The 21,397-nt window shown below is 35.1% G+C and overlaps 1 protein-coding gene across 1 annotated transcript in view; it reads right to left on the reverse strand.

The window, feature by feature from the left end:
- The window catches only part of LOC108319978 (neutral ceramidase 2), a 36,166-nt gene that overhangs the window by 3,665 nt on the left and 11,104 nt on the right, over positions 1-21,397 (reverse strand). The window contains exons 4-9 of the mRNA XM_017551312.2: positions 20,189-20,201; positions 16,738-16,993; positions 16,187-16,445; positions 956-1,081; positions 800-863; positions 350-519 (exon numbers count right to left, since the gene is read on the reverse strand). Coding sequence (XP_017406801.1) covers positions 350-519; positions 800-863; positions 956-1,081; positions 16,187-16,445; positions 16,738-16,993; positions 20,189-20,201 — 888 coding nt within the window. The remainder of the gene's footprint in view (positions 1-349; positions 520-799; positions 864-955; positions 1,082-16,186; positions 16,446-16,737; positions 16,994-20,188; positions 20,202-21,397) is intronic.

Here is a 21,397-nt window from a genome sequence, read left to right on the forward strand (position 1 = left end):
TAATAATTGGAGACATTATGGCTTCGAGATGAAAAGCCAAATGTTTGTACTATAAATTGTAATGTTGAGTTGACATGAAATAAGACACATAGAAATAAATCAGTTTTATACACAAAAAGTATGATTTGCTAGCAGTATGTGCTGCTTTCTTATGCCTGATTATGGTATAATTCCAGGTTAATAAAGTACTTTGATTAAGTTGATATTATATAGGCTTAAGTAAGTTAGCTTGTTACCACTCATGAAATTTAAGATAGATATTCCTTCACCTCAATTGCTTCTGTTAAATATAATATCTAATAAGTGTTTTGTAACTTGATGAATTTCAATCCACCTGTATTCATCATACCTCGTACCGTTGGTGCTGATATTCTTCAAAAGTAGCAATGTATTGTGAGTAAGTATTTGTAAGTCCTGCTATAACCACATGTGTTTTGTCATTGAATTCTCCATTGCTGCTAGATATTAATGTCTCCTTCACTGCCTCCCTTAACCTTCTGCCAGCCATTGTTGTAAACTCTGTAATACTCAAGAGTTAGAGCGTGTACTTGTGTTTCATTATGTACTTAACAATTATGCAGATCATCTTGAAGCCTGTATTCATATAAAAGAGCAAAGCTTGTTTGGATTCATTTTTCCTAACCACCTACCAGGAAAAAATAGCAAGAAAAACTGAAACAAACTAAGTCGTTGCATAAGTTCAAATGAACTTTTGGAAGAGTTGTATTAGTTTTAGCCAATTAAAACCCAAATTTTGTTTCCTATTCAATCTCAGATTTCACAATTAAAGATTACAAACCTCCTGGTACAGAAAGAATGATCAACTTTCCCAATCTTAGGATTTGAATTGGAAGAATTGCTGGCTGTACCAACATCCAAAATATTCTTGATCAGTACTTTACTATGCAGATAGTTGTTACCCTTATTCACAAAAGTAGCTAACATGTAGTCTTACCGCCCAAGCATAAGGATCAAACATTTCGCCAGTGCTCAGCAAAACTGGCTTTGGGTTTTGGCAGTCCACTTGATATTGACTTGGTTCTTTCAGGGAATCCCTCAAATTCTTCCAAAATGGATTAATCTGAATGAACAAACGGTTCTTATTTAATAGCACATTGGCAAAAAATGAAGAAATAAAATAATCAAGAATAAACGGGGAGGTTTCTAAGTGCTGGCTAAATGTACTTGAAAAGTGAGTCAAATTATACAAGTTATTTGTATTCACGTTCACTTAAAAGTGTCATGTAACTTTAAAAACTTAACATTACTTTTTTGTGTTTTAATCTTAACTATGTATGGTAATATCAAATGGTTACTATTTGATTTTCATTCTTACATTTAAAAAAAGAATAATTCATCTGATATGTCACATTAGTATTTTAATTACCCATTTGAATTCACAACAAAATTATTTTAGCATTAAGTTGTTCATTTTAACTTCTTTAGTTCTTCAACAAGATTCAAAACAATTTTATGATAATTTGGTTGCTTCATAACAATGAACTGAAGAGAACTAATTGTCATGCCATAATTTTGCACTTCCTCAAAAATGTTCTTTGGTTGCAAATTTTCAAGAACCATATTCTCCTTCAATTTTTTTATTAAGTTTATTTTGCTCTATCTTATAGATTCATTGTCAACTAATTTTAAAGACCTTCAATTATTGTAACTCTGATCTCACTTATTTAAAAGTGAAATAATTTGAGTTGTCTACTTACTTGCAAAAACTTGCTCCTTTTTTTTTTCTTTTGTTCAACCGGAAAACTTTTATCTTTCACTAGAAGGTCATTAACTCACTTCCTAATGGATAAAATGTTTTATAGTTTAGTTTTTAAGAAATTAAAGAACAGTTCTTCTCTGTTATTTTTCCCACATTCAATTTACTAGGACTTAGTTCAATTAAAAATAAAACCTATATTTTGCATATGATGCCGTCTCAATGAACACAACTCATTTGCCTTCTATTGTTATGTATTTTCCATTGCCTATAATGACTTTGGATATGTATGTTTCGTCTAGTTCTTAGAAAACGCTATCAATTGTTAGAATTTGCGAGTGGAAGGAAAAGAACAAAGAAATTGTGGAGACAAATGTGAATTTGAATTTCTGAAAGAATCTAATTATTAGTTGTTCAATACAACACATGAGTCTATATTTAAAAGACTTTTAACAAACGAGACAACAATTATTAATAGTTACCAAATAAAGTGTTGGAATAAACTTAAATTTAGGAGTTATCAAATAATTATTAAGAGTGTATTGCATTACGAGAGGAAGAGTCATGAATTTACTCTGTTGTGTTTTACCGTCATTATAAAGTATTATTTGAAATAATTGGAAACATTATGGTCAGTAGATGAAAGACCTATGTTAGTCCTATATATTGTAAGGTTTAAGTGAAATGAAAATACACCAGAAGCATATTCAGAAATATCTAAGTGAGTGCCATTTTCTAACAAATTGGCATCAGAGTTGAGAGAGCTTGAGTGTCCGAGTGAGAAAGAGATAATGAGAGAAAGATGACCATCCTAGCAAACAATATGTCCTTGCTTCAGTTGAAAAAGAAAGTCAACTTTGACAATTGGAGTGTGTAGATGAGAGCCCTTCTTGGATCCCAAGACGTTTGGGATGTTGTAGCGAATGAGTATGAAGAGCTCGCGAAAGATGTAGAGCAGACAGCGGTCCAACTTGCTGCATTAAGAAAATCACGAGTGAATGATCAATCAACCCTACACATATTGTATCGAGTTGTTTATGAGTCTGACTTTGCGAAGATAGTGAGTGTTAAATATTCAAGAGAAGCGTGGAAAATTCTTGAGAAAATTTACAAAGGCGATAACCATGTACAACAAGTTAGACTTCAAACTCTTAGAGGCGAGTTTGAGAGTCTAAGAATGGAGAGTAGAGAACGAGTGGTCGAGTATATATCTCGAGTGGAGGCGATAGTGAATCAACTTAGAAGAAATGGAGAGGAGTTATTTACCAACCGTATTGTGTGGAAGATCCTAAGGTCACTGACTAAGGACTTCAAGAATATTGTGTGTGCAATTAAGGAGTCCAAGGACTTGACATTGCTCTCGGTTGAAGGGCTTACTGGGTCTTAAAAGGCACATGAGCAACGGAGGATAATGTTGTTTGAGCCACTTGATCAGGTACTTCAGGCAAAACTTGACCTGAAGGGAGGTGCTCGGAACACTCAAGGCCGAAGTATGTCTTATTAGGACACCTTTATACTCCCATCCATTATAAGAAACCATTAGTGTTCATTTGCTTGTAAAGATTATATGTTTCTTGGTGGCAAGAAACCTAAGACACACTTAGGTTAGCAAACCAAACACACACAACACTCAATGTCACAAGGGAACAAACTCGATAATTATTCTTATAACCAAGAATGATGTCTGTAAGCATCCAAGGAAGTATTTCTCCCCTCACACAAGATGTAATACTCCTATCAAAACAAAGATACAAAATAGACGTGTCCTGCCTAAGACACTCTTTCCTCCTTATATAGCTAACCCTTCACACATAACACATAACAACCACCCACCTAATTGCCCACCTAACAACTATGTCCTGTTTTTTTTTTTCCTTTCTCCTTACATAACTCCCAAGGTCATATCATTACTCGTCAACCATTGAACAACCTTGTCCTCAAGGTGAAAGTATAGAAATTATTCCCTTATGGTTACCTCGTCCTCCCATGTAGTAGCTTCCAATCCTCCTTCTTGCCACTCAATGAGAACTTGCGACACTAGTTCTTATTATAATTGATTTGTTATCATTTTCAACACTTTGACGGGACAAGAAATTGCCCCTCCCCCTTGTAGATCCTCCAATAATTCCCTTACCACTTGCTATCCCTATTTTATAGCTCTTGTGCCACTGCTTCCACTATTGTTTCTCCTAGCACAAAACGGGTTAGGGATAAAGGAGCTTTCCCACATACCACTTCAAAGGGAGTGCACTTGGTTGAACCTTGGAAGCTGGTGTTATACCAGTATTATGCCCATGGAAGAACATAACTCCAACTTTTAGGCTTTTTGAACTAAAACATCTTAAGTAAGTTTCTAAGGTCCTATTAAGAACCTCTATTTGGTCATCTATTTGTTAAGACAAAATCGTCTATAAAACTTATATGTCTAAATGCTTTCATATGTTTTGAAGTTTAAAAAATAACATTAAACGAAATGGGAAGTTCAAGATGCTATAACTAGAATATAAAGATAACAAAAACATAAGTGTTAGGCTCAAAATCCCTAATTATCTAGTAACATAGGAAAAACCTTAGAAAAACACTTAGGTCTAAACGAGATGATATGTTAAACAATTCCCAAATTAAAGCGTCTGTGAGATTTATGCTAAACACAAAAGCTATATTGTACCAAACAGAAATTTTTTAAACTCTTAAACAAATAAGGATGTTAAAGTGTTGAGAGTATGTTTATGGTAAAGCCTTAAGGGTCTCAAGCAAAATCCCAAAAACATGAAGAAAGTAGAACTACCAAATGCTCTACCTGAAGAAAGCAGAATATCAAAAGCGTTTACACTTCGTCCAATGATGACGTTCTTATATATTCAACGCTTGGTATCTTAGAGAAAAGCTTAAATGATAAAACGCTACCTCAATGGTGGAAAATGTAAAAAACAATTTGTTGTTCTAAACAAGCATTAAATGTCATTAAATGCTCATCGTTCAAAAAAAAAAAAAGTGATAAGAGAAAAGACATATTTTCTGCATGCATATCTACTCTATTTTCTGAAGATCACCTACTACACGCATCCACTTGCTTTATTCTAGATATCAGAAGTGTAAGTTAGAGACAAAGAAGACATTCACGAAATGTTCTCTGCATCAGAAGTCATACCAAGAAAATAGTACAACCTACTTCTAGCAAAGTACTAAGAAAGCAAGGCTCCTCTGACAAGTTGACTTTAACCAACGACTGTTTCACACAACAACACAAAGAAAAGACAAGATTCAAGGAAAAAGCTCAAGTCTAACAGATATCTTTTGAGAAGCCTTTAAATAGAAGAAGATTTGAAGAAAGAATCAAGAAAATAGCTTGAAAAAGAGAATATCAATATCGTCGAGATGGAAAAGTACAAAAAAGATTAAGATCAAAAGAAAATATTTGAGAAGAAGAGAAAAAGAAAAAGTCGAGAAACACTCTCAAGTTTTATTGTAATATTAGCTTACTATTTGTAAGAAGAGAGTAATGAGAGAAACAATTAGCGAGTTTGTAGATAGTATTGTATTGAACATATATCCTTTATGTGAGAGTAATTGTCTAAAAACTTGTAAGCAATCATATTGATTGCAAATTCTGAAGAGAATTCAAACACTTGTTGTGTAACTCAGGGGAGTTAAGGATTACTAGGCAGCATAAAGGGGGATACTAGATTTTCTAGTGGAAACCAAGAGTGGGTGAAACTCAATTAATCTAGGGTAACATGAGTTATTTGCTAACTAGGGATACCAAGAGTGGTAAAGAATACTGCGTAACTAGGAGTGAGTGAAACTGAACTAGGCAGCGTATCAGGGGATACTAGGATTGCCTAAGGATACCAAGAGTGATGAGAATACTCAGTTGTAATCTTGTTGAAGATTATAGTGGAACACTCTAAGGTTAGAGGAGACTGGACGTAGCTCAGTAAGAGTGAACCAGAATAAAAATATCTGTGGATTTACTAATTTACTCTCTCTCAATGCTTATCTTATTAAAACCCGTAGTTGCATTTTCGTTTTAAATACAAAAAGCTTCCTATACTAAACAATTGTTCATTAAAAATGAAGTTTCATCAATATTGCAACGAATATTCTGAATAACACTTGAAAAGAATTTATTGTTTAAAGCCTATCGTAAGGTCGAGCGTTTAACAACTTACGTAAAAATCTTTACACTCGAGGAAAGTGCTATATCAGAAGGATTGTGAAAAAGTTTTCCACTAACACTATTCAACTCTCCCTTTTAGTGTTTTCAAGTACTTCACTATTTCCAAATGGTAGGCAATGGTCATAAGTAATTTATTACCCTAGAGCCTAAACAACTCCTTCCAAAACAAGGTAAAGAAGTTTGGATATTTGTCACTGACTATAGAGGTATACAATGCAATTTTACTATGTCCCTCACAAAAAATTATGCTATAGACCGAGTATGGGAGCTTAATGGGTATAAAAGGACAATATTTACTAAGCATATCCACCATGACCAACACTACGTCATACCCATTGGATTTGGGTAAACTTACAATGAAGTCAATGTTGATTTCCTCCCATACAACTTGTGGAATATGTAGAGGCTGTAATGACCCTTGAGGTGAAGAAACTAAGTACTTATGCTGTTGGTAGACCATACAAGCAGCCACAAAATATGTTAATGCCTTTTTAATCCCTACCCAATATAAGAACTGAGTCACCTTTCTATACGCTCTGAAGACCTTGAAATGCCCTCTTGTGGTAGTCACATAAAACTCTACTATCAGCTTTAGGATCCATGCTGACTAGGCAGATAAGACCAAACTTTCTTTGTAACGAATGTGGTCATGTTCCAATGTGAAAGTTGAGTGAGAACCTGGTCTTCCACCAGATACTTCCTGATTTGTTTATAGAACCAGGTCTCCTTCTACCTCCTTCAAAACAACCTGGAACTCTTGCCAAAAGGGTCTAGAAATCACCCTAAGTTACTTATCCTCCTTCTCATTCTCTTCAACCTTCCTAGACAAGGCATCTACTACCCTGTTGGAGGTCGTAAACTTGTACTCTATCTTAAATTCATACCCCGATAGTTTAGCCAACCAATTTTGTTGGTTTTGGGTGGTACCTCTGTTCCAAAAGGTATCTGAGACTCCTCTGGTCTGTATGAACCAAAAACTTCTAGCCTAATAGGTACAATCTTCAATGTTAGATGGCTAACACCAAAGCCATAAACTCCTTCTCATAATTAGACTTGGAAAGAGAGGATTTTGACAATGATTTATTGAAATAAGCGATAAGCCTCTTATTCTATGATAACACAACTCCCATCCCTCTTTGGGATGCATCACACTCCACATGGAAAGTTTGAGAAAAGTCAGGCAACGCCAATATTGGAGTTGTAGTAATGGCTTCCTTAAGGCCTTGCATGGTCTCCGTGCTTTGTTGTGTCTAGTGAAACTTTCCTTTCTTTAGCAAGTTTGTTAAAGGCTTGACTATTCTTCCGTATAAACCTCCTATAATTCGATAAGGCCTGGGAATCCCCTTCGATCCTTGATGGTTCTAGGAATAGGCCATTCTAACACAACATCCACTTTCTCCATGTCCATCTCTACTCCCTGTCCAGATAGCACATGGCCCAAGTACCTGATTTGTCTCCTCCCAAACTAACATTTCTTCCTATTAGCGAAAAACTACTACTTCCATAGTGCGTGTAACACTTATTTGAGGTGCTCTCTATACTCCTCCCATGACTTACTGTATATTAGTATGTCATCAAAGAAGACCAAAATACAATTCCTTAAATAAGGCTTCAAGACTGTGTTCATCACACACTAAAAAGTAGTTGGGGTATTTGACTGGCCAAAGGGCATGACTAGGAATTCATAATGCCTTTGGTGTGTGCAGAAGGTCCTTTTTTTGGTTGTCCTCTTCTTTCATCCATATTTGATGGTACCCAACCCTTATATATACTTTTGAAAAGAAGTTTGCCCCATGTAGTGCATCCAGCAGCTCCTCTATAATGCATTTTAAGAATTTTTCCGGAATGATTGCCTTGTTTAAGGTCTTATAGTCAATGCAAAACCTCTAGGCTAGAGTAGGGGCAGTTGTTGGACCTATTTATTCCCATTCCCAGGATTTCAGCCACATGCTTCTCTATTTCAGATTTCAAGAGATAAGGATACTGATAAGGCCTCATGTTAATAGGGTTATTCCCGCCTTAATTGGGATTTTATGATCGATATATCTCTTAGGTGGCAATTTTGTGGGCTCTCTAAATATCTCTCCATATTTCCCCAAGACATCTTCAAGTTTTGTGGTTTGGCTGGAGATCAACTATTCCTTCCTTTTCTCCCTTTCTTCCACCTTAGTTTGTCCTAAACTCCAAACCAACGTGATTGAAATTACGAGAAAACACTAGAAGGAGGGGTTGAATAGTGTTTTCGAAAAAAATTTCACAAATGACATTTGACAACCTTGGTAGTGGCTAGATGATTTACACAAATTGTTAGACACTTCTTTTATAAGACGCTATTTAATTTGAATCGTTCAAAGCTAGAGTATTTTTCAAGCGTTTAGCAAGTTTACTATAGTGTTTAAGAAAAACCACTCTTAAGGAAATACAAGACCTTTTATCATTGGTGAACTTTGTACGCAACTGCAGTGTTAATAAATAACGTATTTTTAAAGCTAATGCAACAAACATACAATTGGTTTATACTGGTTCACTCAACTAAGCTATGTCTAGTTCTTCTTCAAGACCTCTTAGAGGGTTCCACTATATTTTCAATAAGGTTACACTTAAGTATTAACACCACTCCTGGTTTTCCTTATTCAATCTTGGTAACACTTGTTACGCTGACTAGAGCTGAGTATCACCCACTCCTGATTGTGTAGTATTCTTCAGCACTCCTGGTATCCTTAGACAATCCTGGTATCTTCCTGATATGTTGCCTAGTTGAGTTTCACCCACTCCTGGTTTCCACTAGACTATCTTGGTATCAACTTGATATGTTGCCTAGTTTATGTTTCACCCACTCATGGTTTCAACTAGACAATCTTGGTATCAAGCTGATACGCTGCCTAGTTTGAGTTTCACCCACTCTCGGTTTCCACTAGACAATACTGGTATCAACCTAGTACATTGCCTAATTTGAGTTCCACTCATTTCTAGTTTCCACTAGACAATTCTGGTATCAACCTGATACGTTGCATAATTTGAGTTTCACCTACTCGTGGTTTCCACTAGACAATCCTGGTAACATCTGTTACTCTACCTAGTAAGTGTTTAACTCAAATGAGTTAATTACCAAGTGTTTGAATTCTCTTCAGAATGTACAATTAACTAGATTGTTTACAAGTCTTAGACGGTAACACTCACAAAGAGGATGTGTTTGCAATACAACTTAATCTAATAGACCTTGTAGATTTTTCTCTCTCCTTACAAATGTAAGCTTATGATTCTATGAAGCTCAATAGTGTATTCTCGAGTATGAATAATATTTTCGTTGCTTTTGAGCTCATTACACATTCTCTTTTCTTCAAGTGATCTTTTCTTTATAGGCTTTATGGGAAAAGATTTGTTAGACAATGCTTGTCTTTGATCTTAAACTCTTTGTAGCCTTTTCATAGGTGGTAGCCATAGGTGGAAGTCAATGTGTTAGAGCAGGTATGTTTTTTGCAGTATTTAATCAAAAGTAGGTTGTACAAACTCTTCAGGACAACTTTTGATAGAGAGAACATTCCATGAATATCTCGTTTGTCTTTAACGTCCACTTTTGACTTGTTCATGATGAAGCAGGTGAATACTTGTAATAGGCATCAACATAATATAGATTAGAAATGCATGCTTGACAGATATGTCCTTTTTCTCATAAATTTCATTTTTTGTAAATGTTGTGCATTTAATGCATTATATTGCATGTTCAAAACAACTTTGTAAATCATTTAAGTGCTTTTGACAAGATACCAAGTATGATTTATAAGGTTTTCATCATTGGATCTTGTATCAAGGTATCATTTAGTCTTTACAAGACATTTAGCTACTAGCGCTTTGTTTAGTGATCTTCGTTTAGTATGAGAGCGCATTTAGGAAAATTATTTCCAACATATTGTTTTGGAGTGTTGTTTACAACTTTAACACGTTTACCAAAACTATTATGTAGCTCATTATTTTGCAAAGCATAGTGAGAGCTCGTTTAGCATTGTTTAGCAAGATATAGCAAGAACACATTTGGCAAGACTCTCATATAACATCTTGACACGTTTACGATGATATCATTTGATAGTGTGTCTATTTTCATAATAACATGTTTACTAAATACTTTTACTTAAACATTCAGATTTCACAACGCTTTTTCATATGACGTCTTTCATTCAACAATATTATTTTTACAGGTTTTATACTTTGCCAAATGCTGATTTCGTTTATCGTTGTTTGTTAAACTTCAAAACATGAAAGTGTTAGACAATCTTGTCTTACCAACGATGTTGAAGCCTGTTTCATTTGATAGATTTTTACGCCTATAATTTTGTTAAGGTTCGCTTAGGCACTTTTATACCCATCATTTCTTGAGTGTATATGTGATTTTAAACATAATGTCTTGACAAGTATATGTAGGCTTTTCCTATTGATCATATGCTTCTTCTCAAGGATACGTCATGTCATTTTAGTGTATCACTTTCGCTATTTAATATTTAAATGTCCGTTATTTGATGTTCATACACTTTTTGTAAGACCGAGAAAATTGTGGTATTAGGAAATAACGTGGTTGTGAGACTTGAGTATTATTGATTGGTAATTGGTGTTTAATACTTAGATGTTTTTAAGAATTATAATTGTTATGTTGATTATTTAAGGTTATTATTGATAAAGTGCAACACATGATTGGTAAGTTATTAAATTGGTGATTTGTGTGTGTTTGTGATATTACCAATATGATGTGTTGATTTGTTGGTGTAAATATTGTTTAGAATGAAACGGATGCGGGTTCAATTCCTAGGGAGAAAAGTTTAAGAGAAACTTAGATTTTAATTGTATTTTTGGGCCTAGGAATAAAAAAGACTTTTTACCTTTATTAAATGGTGCATAAATTATTTTAGGGGTGTGGAAAGTAAAGAATGAAATAAAATCTGAAACTTTAAAGGGTAATTTCGTGAATCTTAGAAGATTTAGTAGTTGTTGAAATTTTAAAAAGAGGTTAAAAGAAAATAAGAGAAGAAATCTTGGTGGTTTTATAGATTAAGTGAGAGATTTTATTTTACTAAAAAAGATAGAGATAGAATAGAAGAAGATAAAAAGAAGAGTAAAAGAGGTCTGGATATTGTTACCCTAGTTCTAAAAAAGAATTGAGAGAGATAAGGGAGAGAAACGATGTTTTATAGGAAAAAACTGGAAGAGCTGCAAAAACCCTTACTGTAGGAGAGGATTTGTGGTGTTTTGGGAGTATAGATAAAGCCCTAGTATTGACCAAGGTATGTAGAAGTTTATCTTTGTTTGTTTTCTTATTTGTTAGTATGATGAATAGGGTTTGCTTTTGATTATCTTGAAAGGTAATGTTATTTTGATGCATGTGGATGTATGTGAATATGTTCTGCATGGTAATATGGTTTATCATTGTTGTGTTGGGTTTTCCCTATGAATGTGTCTAAGGTTTTGTTGGGTTATACCATAATAGCGTTTGACGCCAAGGGAAACAAAGTTATGATAAATGGAGATTTTATCATGCAAATATATGTTATAAAGATGGTATGATAATCATATACAGAGTTTTTAGGTTGTTTGGGTTGAAATTTGCATGATGATGAGTTTTGGATGATTCAAGTGATGTAATGTATGTATTAGGATATATTTATAAAGGTATGTCAGACTTGAATGCGTACATGATGTTTTCGGGGAGTTTCCCTCATGATTTAGGGTTGTTGCATATGTGTTGCAAAATTGAATTTTGTCTAGGATGTGTTTCGATTCGGCAATAATCGATTATCATTAATTATAATCGATTATTTACGCATTGGTTGTGAATTGTGTTTTAGGAATAATCGGTTATTTGGGATGATAATTTATTATCCCTTCTTGCATGATGAATTCTGGTGATTTTTTGTGTAGAACCACTAAGACAATCAATTATCTTAAGTGATAATCGATTATCATAGGGTATTTTGTGTACATGTGTATGTTTCAAGAATAATCGATTATCACTTCAATTATCCTAGTGTATTTTTACTTGAAAAGTGCGTTTTGAAGAAGATTGGACGAGGACCAAGCTTGAGGAGCTGTAAAACGTGATGATAATCAGAGAATGAGATTAATGTTTATGTGTAGGGTCAACTTTCACTTATGATTGAGATTGGAACATGAGTGGGTGTTGGGGTGTACTTGAGTAGGTGATTGATGAACATGAGAGTGGAGGATAAGTCTACTACTTGTACCTAGTAAATCCTAGTGTTATCTGCGGATAGGTGCTTTCTTTTGCCTTGTGTGCACAGAAAGGGTTGTTCGGATATTGAACCTTCCTTGTATGGGGTTGATGGTGTGTTCTTTTTCCTTGTGTGACAGAGGATTACATGTTCCTTAGTTGGATTCCAGGACTACTCGAGCATATCTGCATGAGAACCTATAGATTGATTTGTAGGAGCGACTACAAGCAAGTGAGGTAAGGTACATGAGTGAGACTGATTCTTCCCACTATGGTGTTATGGTACGATGATGCTCATGATGTTTTTCATGCCTGAGATAGTCATGATGGTGATGCTTCATGTGATGCTATGTTGATAGCGATGTTACTGTAATGGTTATAGTAAGTAGTTAGCTTAGGTGCTAATGAATGGATAGACCAAGGGTCTACGTGTGAGATGTTAGTGATGACGTCAAGGTTCAAGGGTCAAGGATCTAAGATTGAAGGTCAAGGATCGAGAATTTAGTAATTCATTATGATTAAGTTGTTATGTTAGAGGATTGGGAATCTTGTTGTATTACAGTTGGGTGTGGGGTGGTTTGTTGGCTCTATCAAGGAGGGGGTTCACCAGGGAGACACAAACACCAATGAGATATGAGCCCAACCACATAAGGGATTGACACCACTCTCTACCCAAAACCTCAAGGAAATGAGTTAATGGGTCTTTCTCCTTTATATAGTGCTCTACTTTCTCATTTCTATCAAATGTGGGACTTGGACTCCACTTGGATTCCCAAAAAATCTCCCCGTCAAGGGTGAGTCCCTTCCAAATATTATATACTCCCATCCCCAGTAGAAGCATTCCGAACCAACCACAACCACGAGTAGTCCTTCGTACCGCCGTTCATCTTAACAGGACTCACTTACCCGAAACCCTTAGCTAGGAAGACTTTCGATATGGGAACCATTATACTCGTCTGAGCCGGTCACCAAGACAAACCATAGGCTTTGATACCACTGTTGGGTCTATCAAGGAAGGGGTTCATCGGGGAGACACAAACACCAATGAGATATGTGTCCAACCACATATGGGATTGACACCACACTCTACCTAAAACCTTAAGGCAATGGGTTAATGGGTCTTTCACCTTTATATAATGCTTTACTTTCTCATTTCTATCTAATGTGAAACTTAGACTCACACATAGATTCTCAATATGATTTATGGTTGATATATATCAATGTGATTATATCTTATTATTATATGATTGTTTTATCGATAGCTTACCCTATACGTGTTTGTGTTTATGTGTTGTGAATAAAATTATTGGTGATGATCATATAATATGTTATACGTGAGCATATGATGTAGCAGATGGTGCTGAGGCATGATAGATTCGAGAGGTGACGGGGGACAGACTTGAAATTTTTATTTAAAGTCACTATTTGATTTTTTTACAATGTAATTGGAGTTATTTTATTTCCTTCATTACTTCCATTGGACAAGTTTTTTTGGAACTATTATGTTTTGAATAAGTTATGCACGCTAAATGTTCAAGTTTTTGAAAGACGTTTTCACGCAATGATAAAGTTTTAACATTTATCAGTTTTTGCATAACTTGTGACACTCTGAAAATTGAGACATTACATTTTTTCTTATGGCCACTCGAGAAATATATCCATGTTCTTTCGGTATGATTACTCAAGATTATTTTGTTTAATTTCGTTTGTTAAACTTCAAAATTAGAGATGCTTTAGATGATATAGTCTAATAGTGATAGCCTCAATCTTTGTTTCTTTCAGTAGCATATCAGGTGTCACCATTTTTTTGGTTAGTGTGGGGTCTCCTCTAATCAGCACCTCCCTTTCGCCCTGACCAAAACTCATAGTTATGTTTTTCTAGTTGATCTTAACTTCCCCTAATGAGGCCAGCCATGTTATTCCCAAAATCAAATCCATACCTCCCAGCTCAAACAACAAGTAGAATCTCTCCTTCACCTTCAAACCTTCCAACAATAATGAGATGTTGCAACAACATCCACCAGTTGTCTTCTTATGTCCATCACCCAAGCAGACTTTGTAAGGAGGGGTTTCCTCTACTACCAGGCCTAACTCGGCCACTAGTTTAGGCGAAATAAAATTGTGGCTGGCTCCATTATATATTAACACCATCACTTGTTTCCCTTTCCCCATCCTTGTAACTTGATAGTATTGGATTGTGTCAAGCCCCCTACTGAAAAAACCGAGAGTTCCATCTTCCTCTGCTCCATTTCTTCCTCCTCTTCCCCTTCACCTTCTTCCTCATCTTACTTATGGCACCTTGAACGTTTCGATTATGGAAACAACACTAATTCCCCCTTGATACCTTCCGGAAGACTGACTATTTCTATTGGTCACTCCTCCTCTTAATCTTGGATCTTGTGTGACCTCCTCCACATCCTTGGCTATCTCCATAGCCCTTAACAACTCCTTAGGATTATGGGGCTTGATTTGGCTCTTAATATCATTATGCAAACCTACAAAGAAGTACTCCAGTAATTGTTCCTCTGTTGAATATATTCTTCCACTGCCCCATTTTGCCTTACAGTAGCCAACTTTTCAATAACAGAGCATCTGTCTCTTCCTCCAAACCTCCAAATCAAGGTTTCTGATAGTTCCTCCCAATAAGGGTTCTTGGTCTTCTTTTTTCAAAATCTGAACCAATGATTGGCTACCCCTAGTCTCATCTTCTCCTTCGTTGAAACATTATGCACTTCAAAGAACTTTTCAGCTCTTGATATCCACCCCACCAGATCTACTCCCTCAAAAATAGATAATTCTACTTTTTTTCATCTAGCTCTTCTGTATTTCTCCCTTTTCTTCCTCTAGATCCTCTTCAAGTTCTTCCTTCCTTCTCATTCTTACCCATTAACCAACCCTTTTCTGCCCTCAGAACTCCTATCCATATTCTTTGATTTCAACATAAGAGCTTTTATCATATCTTTAAGTTGTTGATGATTTTTCTTGGTCTCTTCCCTAATATTATCTATGGCTTTCCCTTGTTCGCTGACCAGCCTCTCCAGCATTCTGATTCTCCCCTCAATTTTCCTCCTTTTTTTTGTGATCCGATAGGTCAAACCAATTGATAAGTTTTTTGGCAGCAGGAAACCCACGACACACTCAGGTTAGCAGATCAACTATACACAACACTCAATCTCAAAAGGAAAAAAACTGTATTATTATTCTTGTAACAAAGAATGATGTTCGTAAGCATCCAAGGTAGCAATTCTCCCCTCACACATGATGTAATACTCTTGTCAAAACAAAGATACAAAACAGACGTGTCCTGTCTAAGACACTCTTCTTTCCTTATATAGCTAACCCCCCACACACAACACACAACAGCCACCCTCCTAACAACTGTTCTGTTTTTTGTTTCCTTTCTCCTTAAAAAAACTCTCAAGGTCATATCAAAAGCATTCATAGATTTTTTCATTGTTATCATGTAAAAAAACCTTGTTCTCTTCTAGATAGGATATTTTTTTTATTGAAATCATTCAGGTAGACAAACTAAGATTTTTTTTTCCACAATCACTCAGTTTTCTAGATTAAACAACATCATACATGTTACAACCTTTAAAAGTAGATTTGTGAAGTATCTAATACATTAACTTTCCTTCATTATAATTGCTTCAAACTCTCTTCAGAAATTTAAAACTAACATCATTTTTATTCTGTCACTTCCTTCAAACCTCATTAACCTAATCTCAAGCTTTCTTAGTAGTTTCGAGAGTAACAATCTTCAAGAATCTTAAGGAAAATATCATCATGTAAAGTTATTTGTATAATGGCAAATGCTCTTCTTTCCTCATTTTGACTTTCGAGTTTTGCTAAAATTATCTTTTCAAGCAACGGAGTTTGAGAACTAACATCTTCCCCTACATACTACAGCGTTAGAAGGTAACCCATTAAACCAGAAGAAACTTCTCAAATTCTAACATCCCCCTCCCCCTTTTGTTACCATTGCTAGAAACCTAGTAACCAATGATCATTGGATTGAAACATATCCTAGAATTATTTTTAATATATATACATATATAATAAAGACACTTACCTTTAAATCTCCTTGTTGAAACCCAAAAGCACCTGGCCCATCTGTAGTGCCTGCTGCAAAACCAGGACCTAGTGCTGCAGGACAAGTTTTAACCACCTTATTACTCTCCAATTCAACTTCAATGTCTGTGAAGTTAAGGTACACATGAAAGTACTCAATCTTCCCTTTCACTTCCTCTGAAGCTGACTGAAACAATTCCACAGCACTTTTGAATTGTCTTTCACCTATGATCTTAGTACTTAATATTTCATCTGGGTACCTGCCCATGCAAACTTATAAGCACAACATTTTCAACAAGGATAGGAACAATCACACAATAGATATCACAAATTTTGAAAGTTATTGGACACTAATTTTTCATGTTGAGTTTACATTAGATTCTTCAAGTCCTAGTAAAAATGTTGTATAATATAGCAAGAAATATTTGAAGTATAAGTGAATAGTCTAACATTGATGTGGTAAATTCATGGAAAGATATAATTCTATTTAAAAGTTGGTTTTCATGAAAAACAAACATTTGTAGATCCTATTTGAATAGATAGACTCATTACCCTGGTCCCCTGCCTACACAAAGTTGGTCATTGCCATTGCATGAAGAATGGTTGAAATCACAAGGCTTTCCAGTATCAATGCAAAATGCTCCTAAAACATTTGGTGACACATCTCCAACATTTGATTGGCAAAATGCTGCAACAAATAAGGATCCATCATTCTTCCTCACCTTGGATGCTTGGCTTGCTTGTTTGCTGCTGTTTTTTCCTCGTGTGGCCTTAATTGATTGTGCCATCTTTACTAGTTGCCCAACATCTGCGTCATGCATTAGTAACAATTCAAGCAACAACTCAAGGGACATTTTTATGAATCAACGCAGTAACCGTAGTTGAATTAATGCTATAAAATTTTAAAATATGTGTTGTTCATAACTCTATTCTTTTTCTATTTAAAACTACATTTTTAGAAAAACTATTTTTTCACATTCTAGTGACTTTAGCGTAATTTCAATCCCTGTATTTTACAAAAGTTCGTTGGTTTTACTTTTTTTCCCATAGTTTTAGTATCTTACTTTTAAATTATTAGAAATTTGATTCTTATATTTTATATAATCTACTATTTTGGTTTTTATATATATATATATATATATATATATATATATATATAAAAATTATTATTGTCACCTATTTTGACAATTTTTAATGGTTTTATAGGTTGAGTTAGTGTAGTTTATTAAGATACTTTGTAAAATCAACCTATATAAGACATGTACCACATAAAAAAATATAGGCTTAAATGCTTACTTCATCCTATGTTAAGAGGTGAATTTTTGTATAGTATCCGGTTTTAAAAATGAAGACATTGGGTTCTCATGTTATGAAAATTGTATGACTTCACTCCTATCCGTTAAGTTGGTAGGAACGACATTAAATATTAATTGATGTGGCAAATTACTTATCCAGCGTGGCAAAAGCACATTTTTTTAGCAATGACAGATATGAAAATATCCTTTAATTTGGATGGTTTATTTTTTAGCAACCACAAAGAAGTCATCTGCCCCCTCTATGCGATTCTAATAGGGATAGTTTGAAGAAATAAGTTGTATGGCACTTCTCATCATTCGTGGTGACTTGAAGGGTAAAGGGAGGCCATTTGGTGTCAAGTCACAAGTGGTGTATACAGGGGTATAAAACCAGTCAGCCTCTTCCGGATTAAGGGTTCGGATAGGGCTAGGGCTAGATAAGAGAAACCAGTGCATAAAGATTTCAGTAGCAAACATATATGGTTGAGGCATCTCGGATCTTTTTGCAGAATTTTCTTATTATACTTACTTGGAAGTTCATATACAAAAACTTTCAACCTTCCCACTAGATCATCTTCCAGCGCTGCTGGAAACAATATTTTACAATCGCACAAAGTGCCGTTAGGGATTTCGGTCGGCGTTCGCGACGACGTGAATCAGTATCACCGTCCTCAAAGGTCGGCGCGGAAACAACAACCACAGTCGGTTCCGTTGAAGAACTAGAAGATTCAGTTCCGGCGTCGCGGTCCACCGTTGGAATCAGATTCGAACAAGCGCGGCGCGTCATCGCCAGCTTCGAGCGACATTTTTCGCTCGGAGAGTTTCGAGCGAAAGAGGTCGTGGGTGATGAGTTCGAATGCAGGGAAAGGAAGCGAAGGAAGACAAAGGGCGAAGGGTTGGGGAAGCGCGGTGAGGGAACTGACGTAGGCGATTCTGAAATTTAGCGAGGTGTATGAACACGCAGAGAGCTCGAAGCTGCAGCAGGTGGTGGAGATGGAGAAGCAGAGGATGAAGTTCGTGAAGGATTAAGAGTTGCAGAGGATGCAGTTTTTCATGAAGACACAACTGGAGATTTCGCAACTCAAGCTTGGAAGAAAATCCCCAATTTATGACCTAAATTTCCTAATGTTTTTATTTCCATGATTAAAAACCTTAATTATTTAATTTTCTCAATTTAAAAACACTTAACATAATCTATTGGCTACCACGTCAACTAATTTAGTCCAACTCATTGCCACGACGACATTTTTTGCACACCTCACATCCACAGTCAATTCATCGTTATTAATTTTAACGTCATTAAATGGATAGGATTGAAGTCATACAATTTTTATAACATAGGGACCCAATGTCTTTATTTTTAAAACTCGATACTAAACTGAAAATCAATTCTTAACATGGGGACAAAGTAAGCATTTAAGCCAAAAATATAATATACATTATTTGTTTTTCTTGCTTTCCCTTTTGTTATATGTATCCGACTTTATCTCGTTATATTTTCCTATTTATAAATACATAACCATATGTGCTTTATTACACATTATGGATTCATTCAATGTTTTTATTCTTTTATTTGATACGGTATATAGAGAGTCATGATTAATCCCTGCCTTTACAATGAATTCACTATTAGTTAGTGTTAATTTTTCTTTTCTCAAACATTGTTTTTAAGTGTTTTTCCATCCTTTATTTCTACCACCACCTAATTTGTTCTCCTTGCCATGTTGTAGCTGTTGATACGGAAAGTTATACATAGCAAAACCCATCTCACATATAAGTTTTTGATGATGAACAAAAGCAATGTTTTATAATTTCTTGCACAACAAATGACAAAACAGTTTATTGATCTTTACTGTGTGTGTGTTTGAACTGATTGGTATATGCATTCATTGCTAACTGCACTGGTGTGATTAGAATGGAAAATGTTTTCAAATTTGCTTAAGTATGAAACTTAACCGATTACATTATTTTCCTAATCGGTTAAAATGTGTTTCTTGTGAAAATCATTTTCTTGAAAAGCCATAACTGCCTATAAAGGTCATATTTGTTTGTTTTTGGCTTATATGATTTACATAATCGATTGCATACGCCATTAAATCTGTTAAATCTGAAGCATATGTAAAACTGTTAAAGCAGAAGGAAAAGCGTAACAGATTACATTATGTGCTTAATCGATTAAACAACATCTAGTTTGACAAATTCTATAAATAGATGTGTTGCACGCTCCTTCAATACGAATTAATGATCTTACAATTTCATAACTGATTTGTTTGTTGAGTATTGAATTGTAGGAGCATGCTAGACTTCTTAGAGAATCAAGATTAAATTCATAAAGATTCTTGCAAGATAATTGTTCTTACACATTATTTATCATATTCTTCACTTGAGGTGTATTCTTGGAGATGTTTATCTACAATCAAGAGGATTGTGCGCCCTGTTGCTGTGAGCCAGGAAGAGAATGTGTATGTTCTGCTTATTAGAGTTGAGATTGCTTTAAGGTTACAGTAGCCATCACCGTCACTAGTGCAACTGCCACAATAGTCGCTACCATCATCGTCATCGACATTAATGTGACACAACCGTTTGGACTGACAACACCATGGTTCTATTAGCCTTAGCCAAGTGACTGTTGTGCTGCAAGAATCGCGACGATCAAAGCTTCGACAAACCTCCACACTCCATTTCATTACTCACCACTACCATCTGACTCATCTCAACACTCTTTTTCTATAGTTGCAGCTTTGTTATGATCGAGTATCATTGTAATATGTCACTATTTTCTAAGTTTTATTTTCTATCCTGGTAAATATTTTTCTCTATGTAGGTGCATATGGCCTCTTCTTTTGTTCCTATCTTGTCTAATCCATCAGAAATTAGAACAATCTATCATTAACGAATTTCTCAAATGGTATAAGGATCGCTAAATCTTCGGTTCCATTACTTTTGTTGCGCACATATGTACATTTTTTGTTAGCCTGACTCATTCCAACTTTCTTGACCCTTGGGTTTTGGACTCAAGTGTCATAGATCACATTACTGGTAATAAATATTTGTTCATTTTCATGTCCAGTTCAAGTTAATTACCTTCTATTACCATGTCCCATGGATCTAGAGTCTCCTCACATAATGTTCGTACTATTCATCTTCTTCTTTCTCTATCTATTGATAATATTTTTTATTTCCTTTACCAAAGATTTTGTTTGTTTATAAGAGTGGAGTTTAAATAAGATAATTGACACTGAATATGAGTCTCATGGTCTTTATCATGACATATGCACATGTTGGTTTAATAATGGATTCTCCCTCTCTTATTCATGCTCAACTAGATCATCCCAGGCTTGTCAAGATGAAAAAACTTGTGAGTCGTGTCAATTAAGAAAACATAATCATAGTTCTTTCCCTAGAAGTTTTTTACAATGTGCTTCATTCCTTTTGTCTTAGTTCATTATGACATTTGGGGGAAAAAGTCTGTTAAGACAAGACCGTTTAGAGAGATAGACCGTCTAGCAACCTAAGTTTTGAAGTTTAACTTTTTCCAACAATATATTCGTCCTAATGCTCTCCATGATTACATCGTTTGATGCTTCTCTAATCAAAGGAACAACCTCACTGAAGAGAAGAGTGAAAGAGGAAGCACAAGCATGAAGATTGAAGATCAATATTACTACTCATTAAGCTTACATCATTTGATGCTCTTCAGCAAAGGAAACAACCTCCAAGTTACAAGACAACACATCATTACACTTATCCTCTCTAGAAGAGTTAATAGAGTTTGTAACTATACAAGTGTCAGATTGTAAATATAATCTCTCTAAGAGAGTTAAACATTTGTACCTTGTAATATCCCATAGTGGATTTGTTGTATGTTCTTAAGAGAACTAAAACACTTACAACCAAAAGTGGGTAAACTCGGTCTA

Source organism: Vigna angularis, chromosome 6, assembly GCF_016808095.1.
Source record: "Vigna angularis cultivar LongXiaoDou No.4 chromosome 6, ASM1680809v1, whole genome shotgun sequence".
Classification (NCBI taxonomy): domain Eukaryota; kingdom Viridiplantae; phylum Streptophyta; class Magnoliopsida; order Fabales; family Fabaceae; genus Vigna; species Vigna angularis.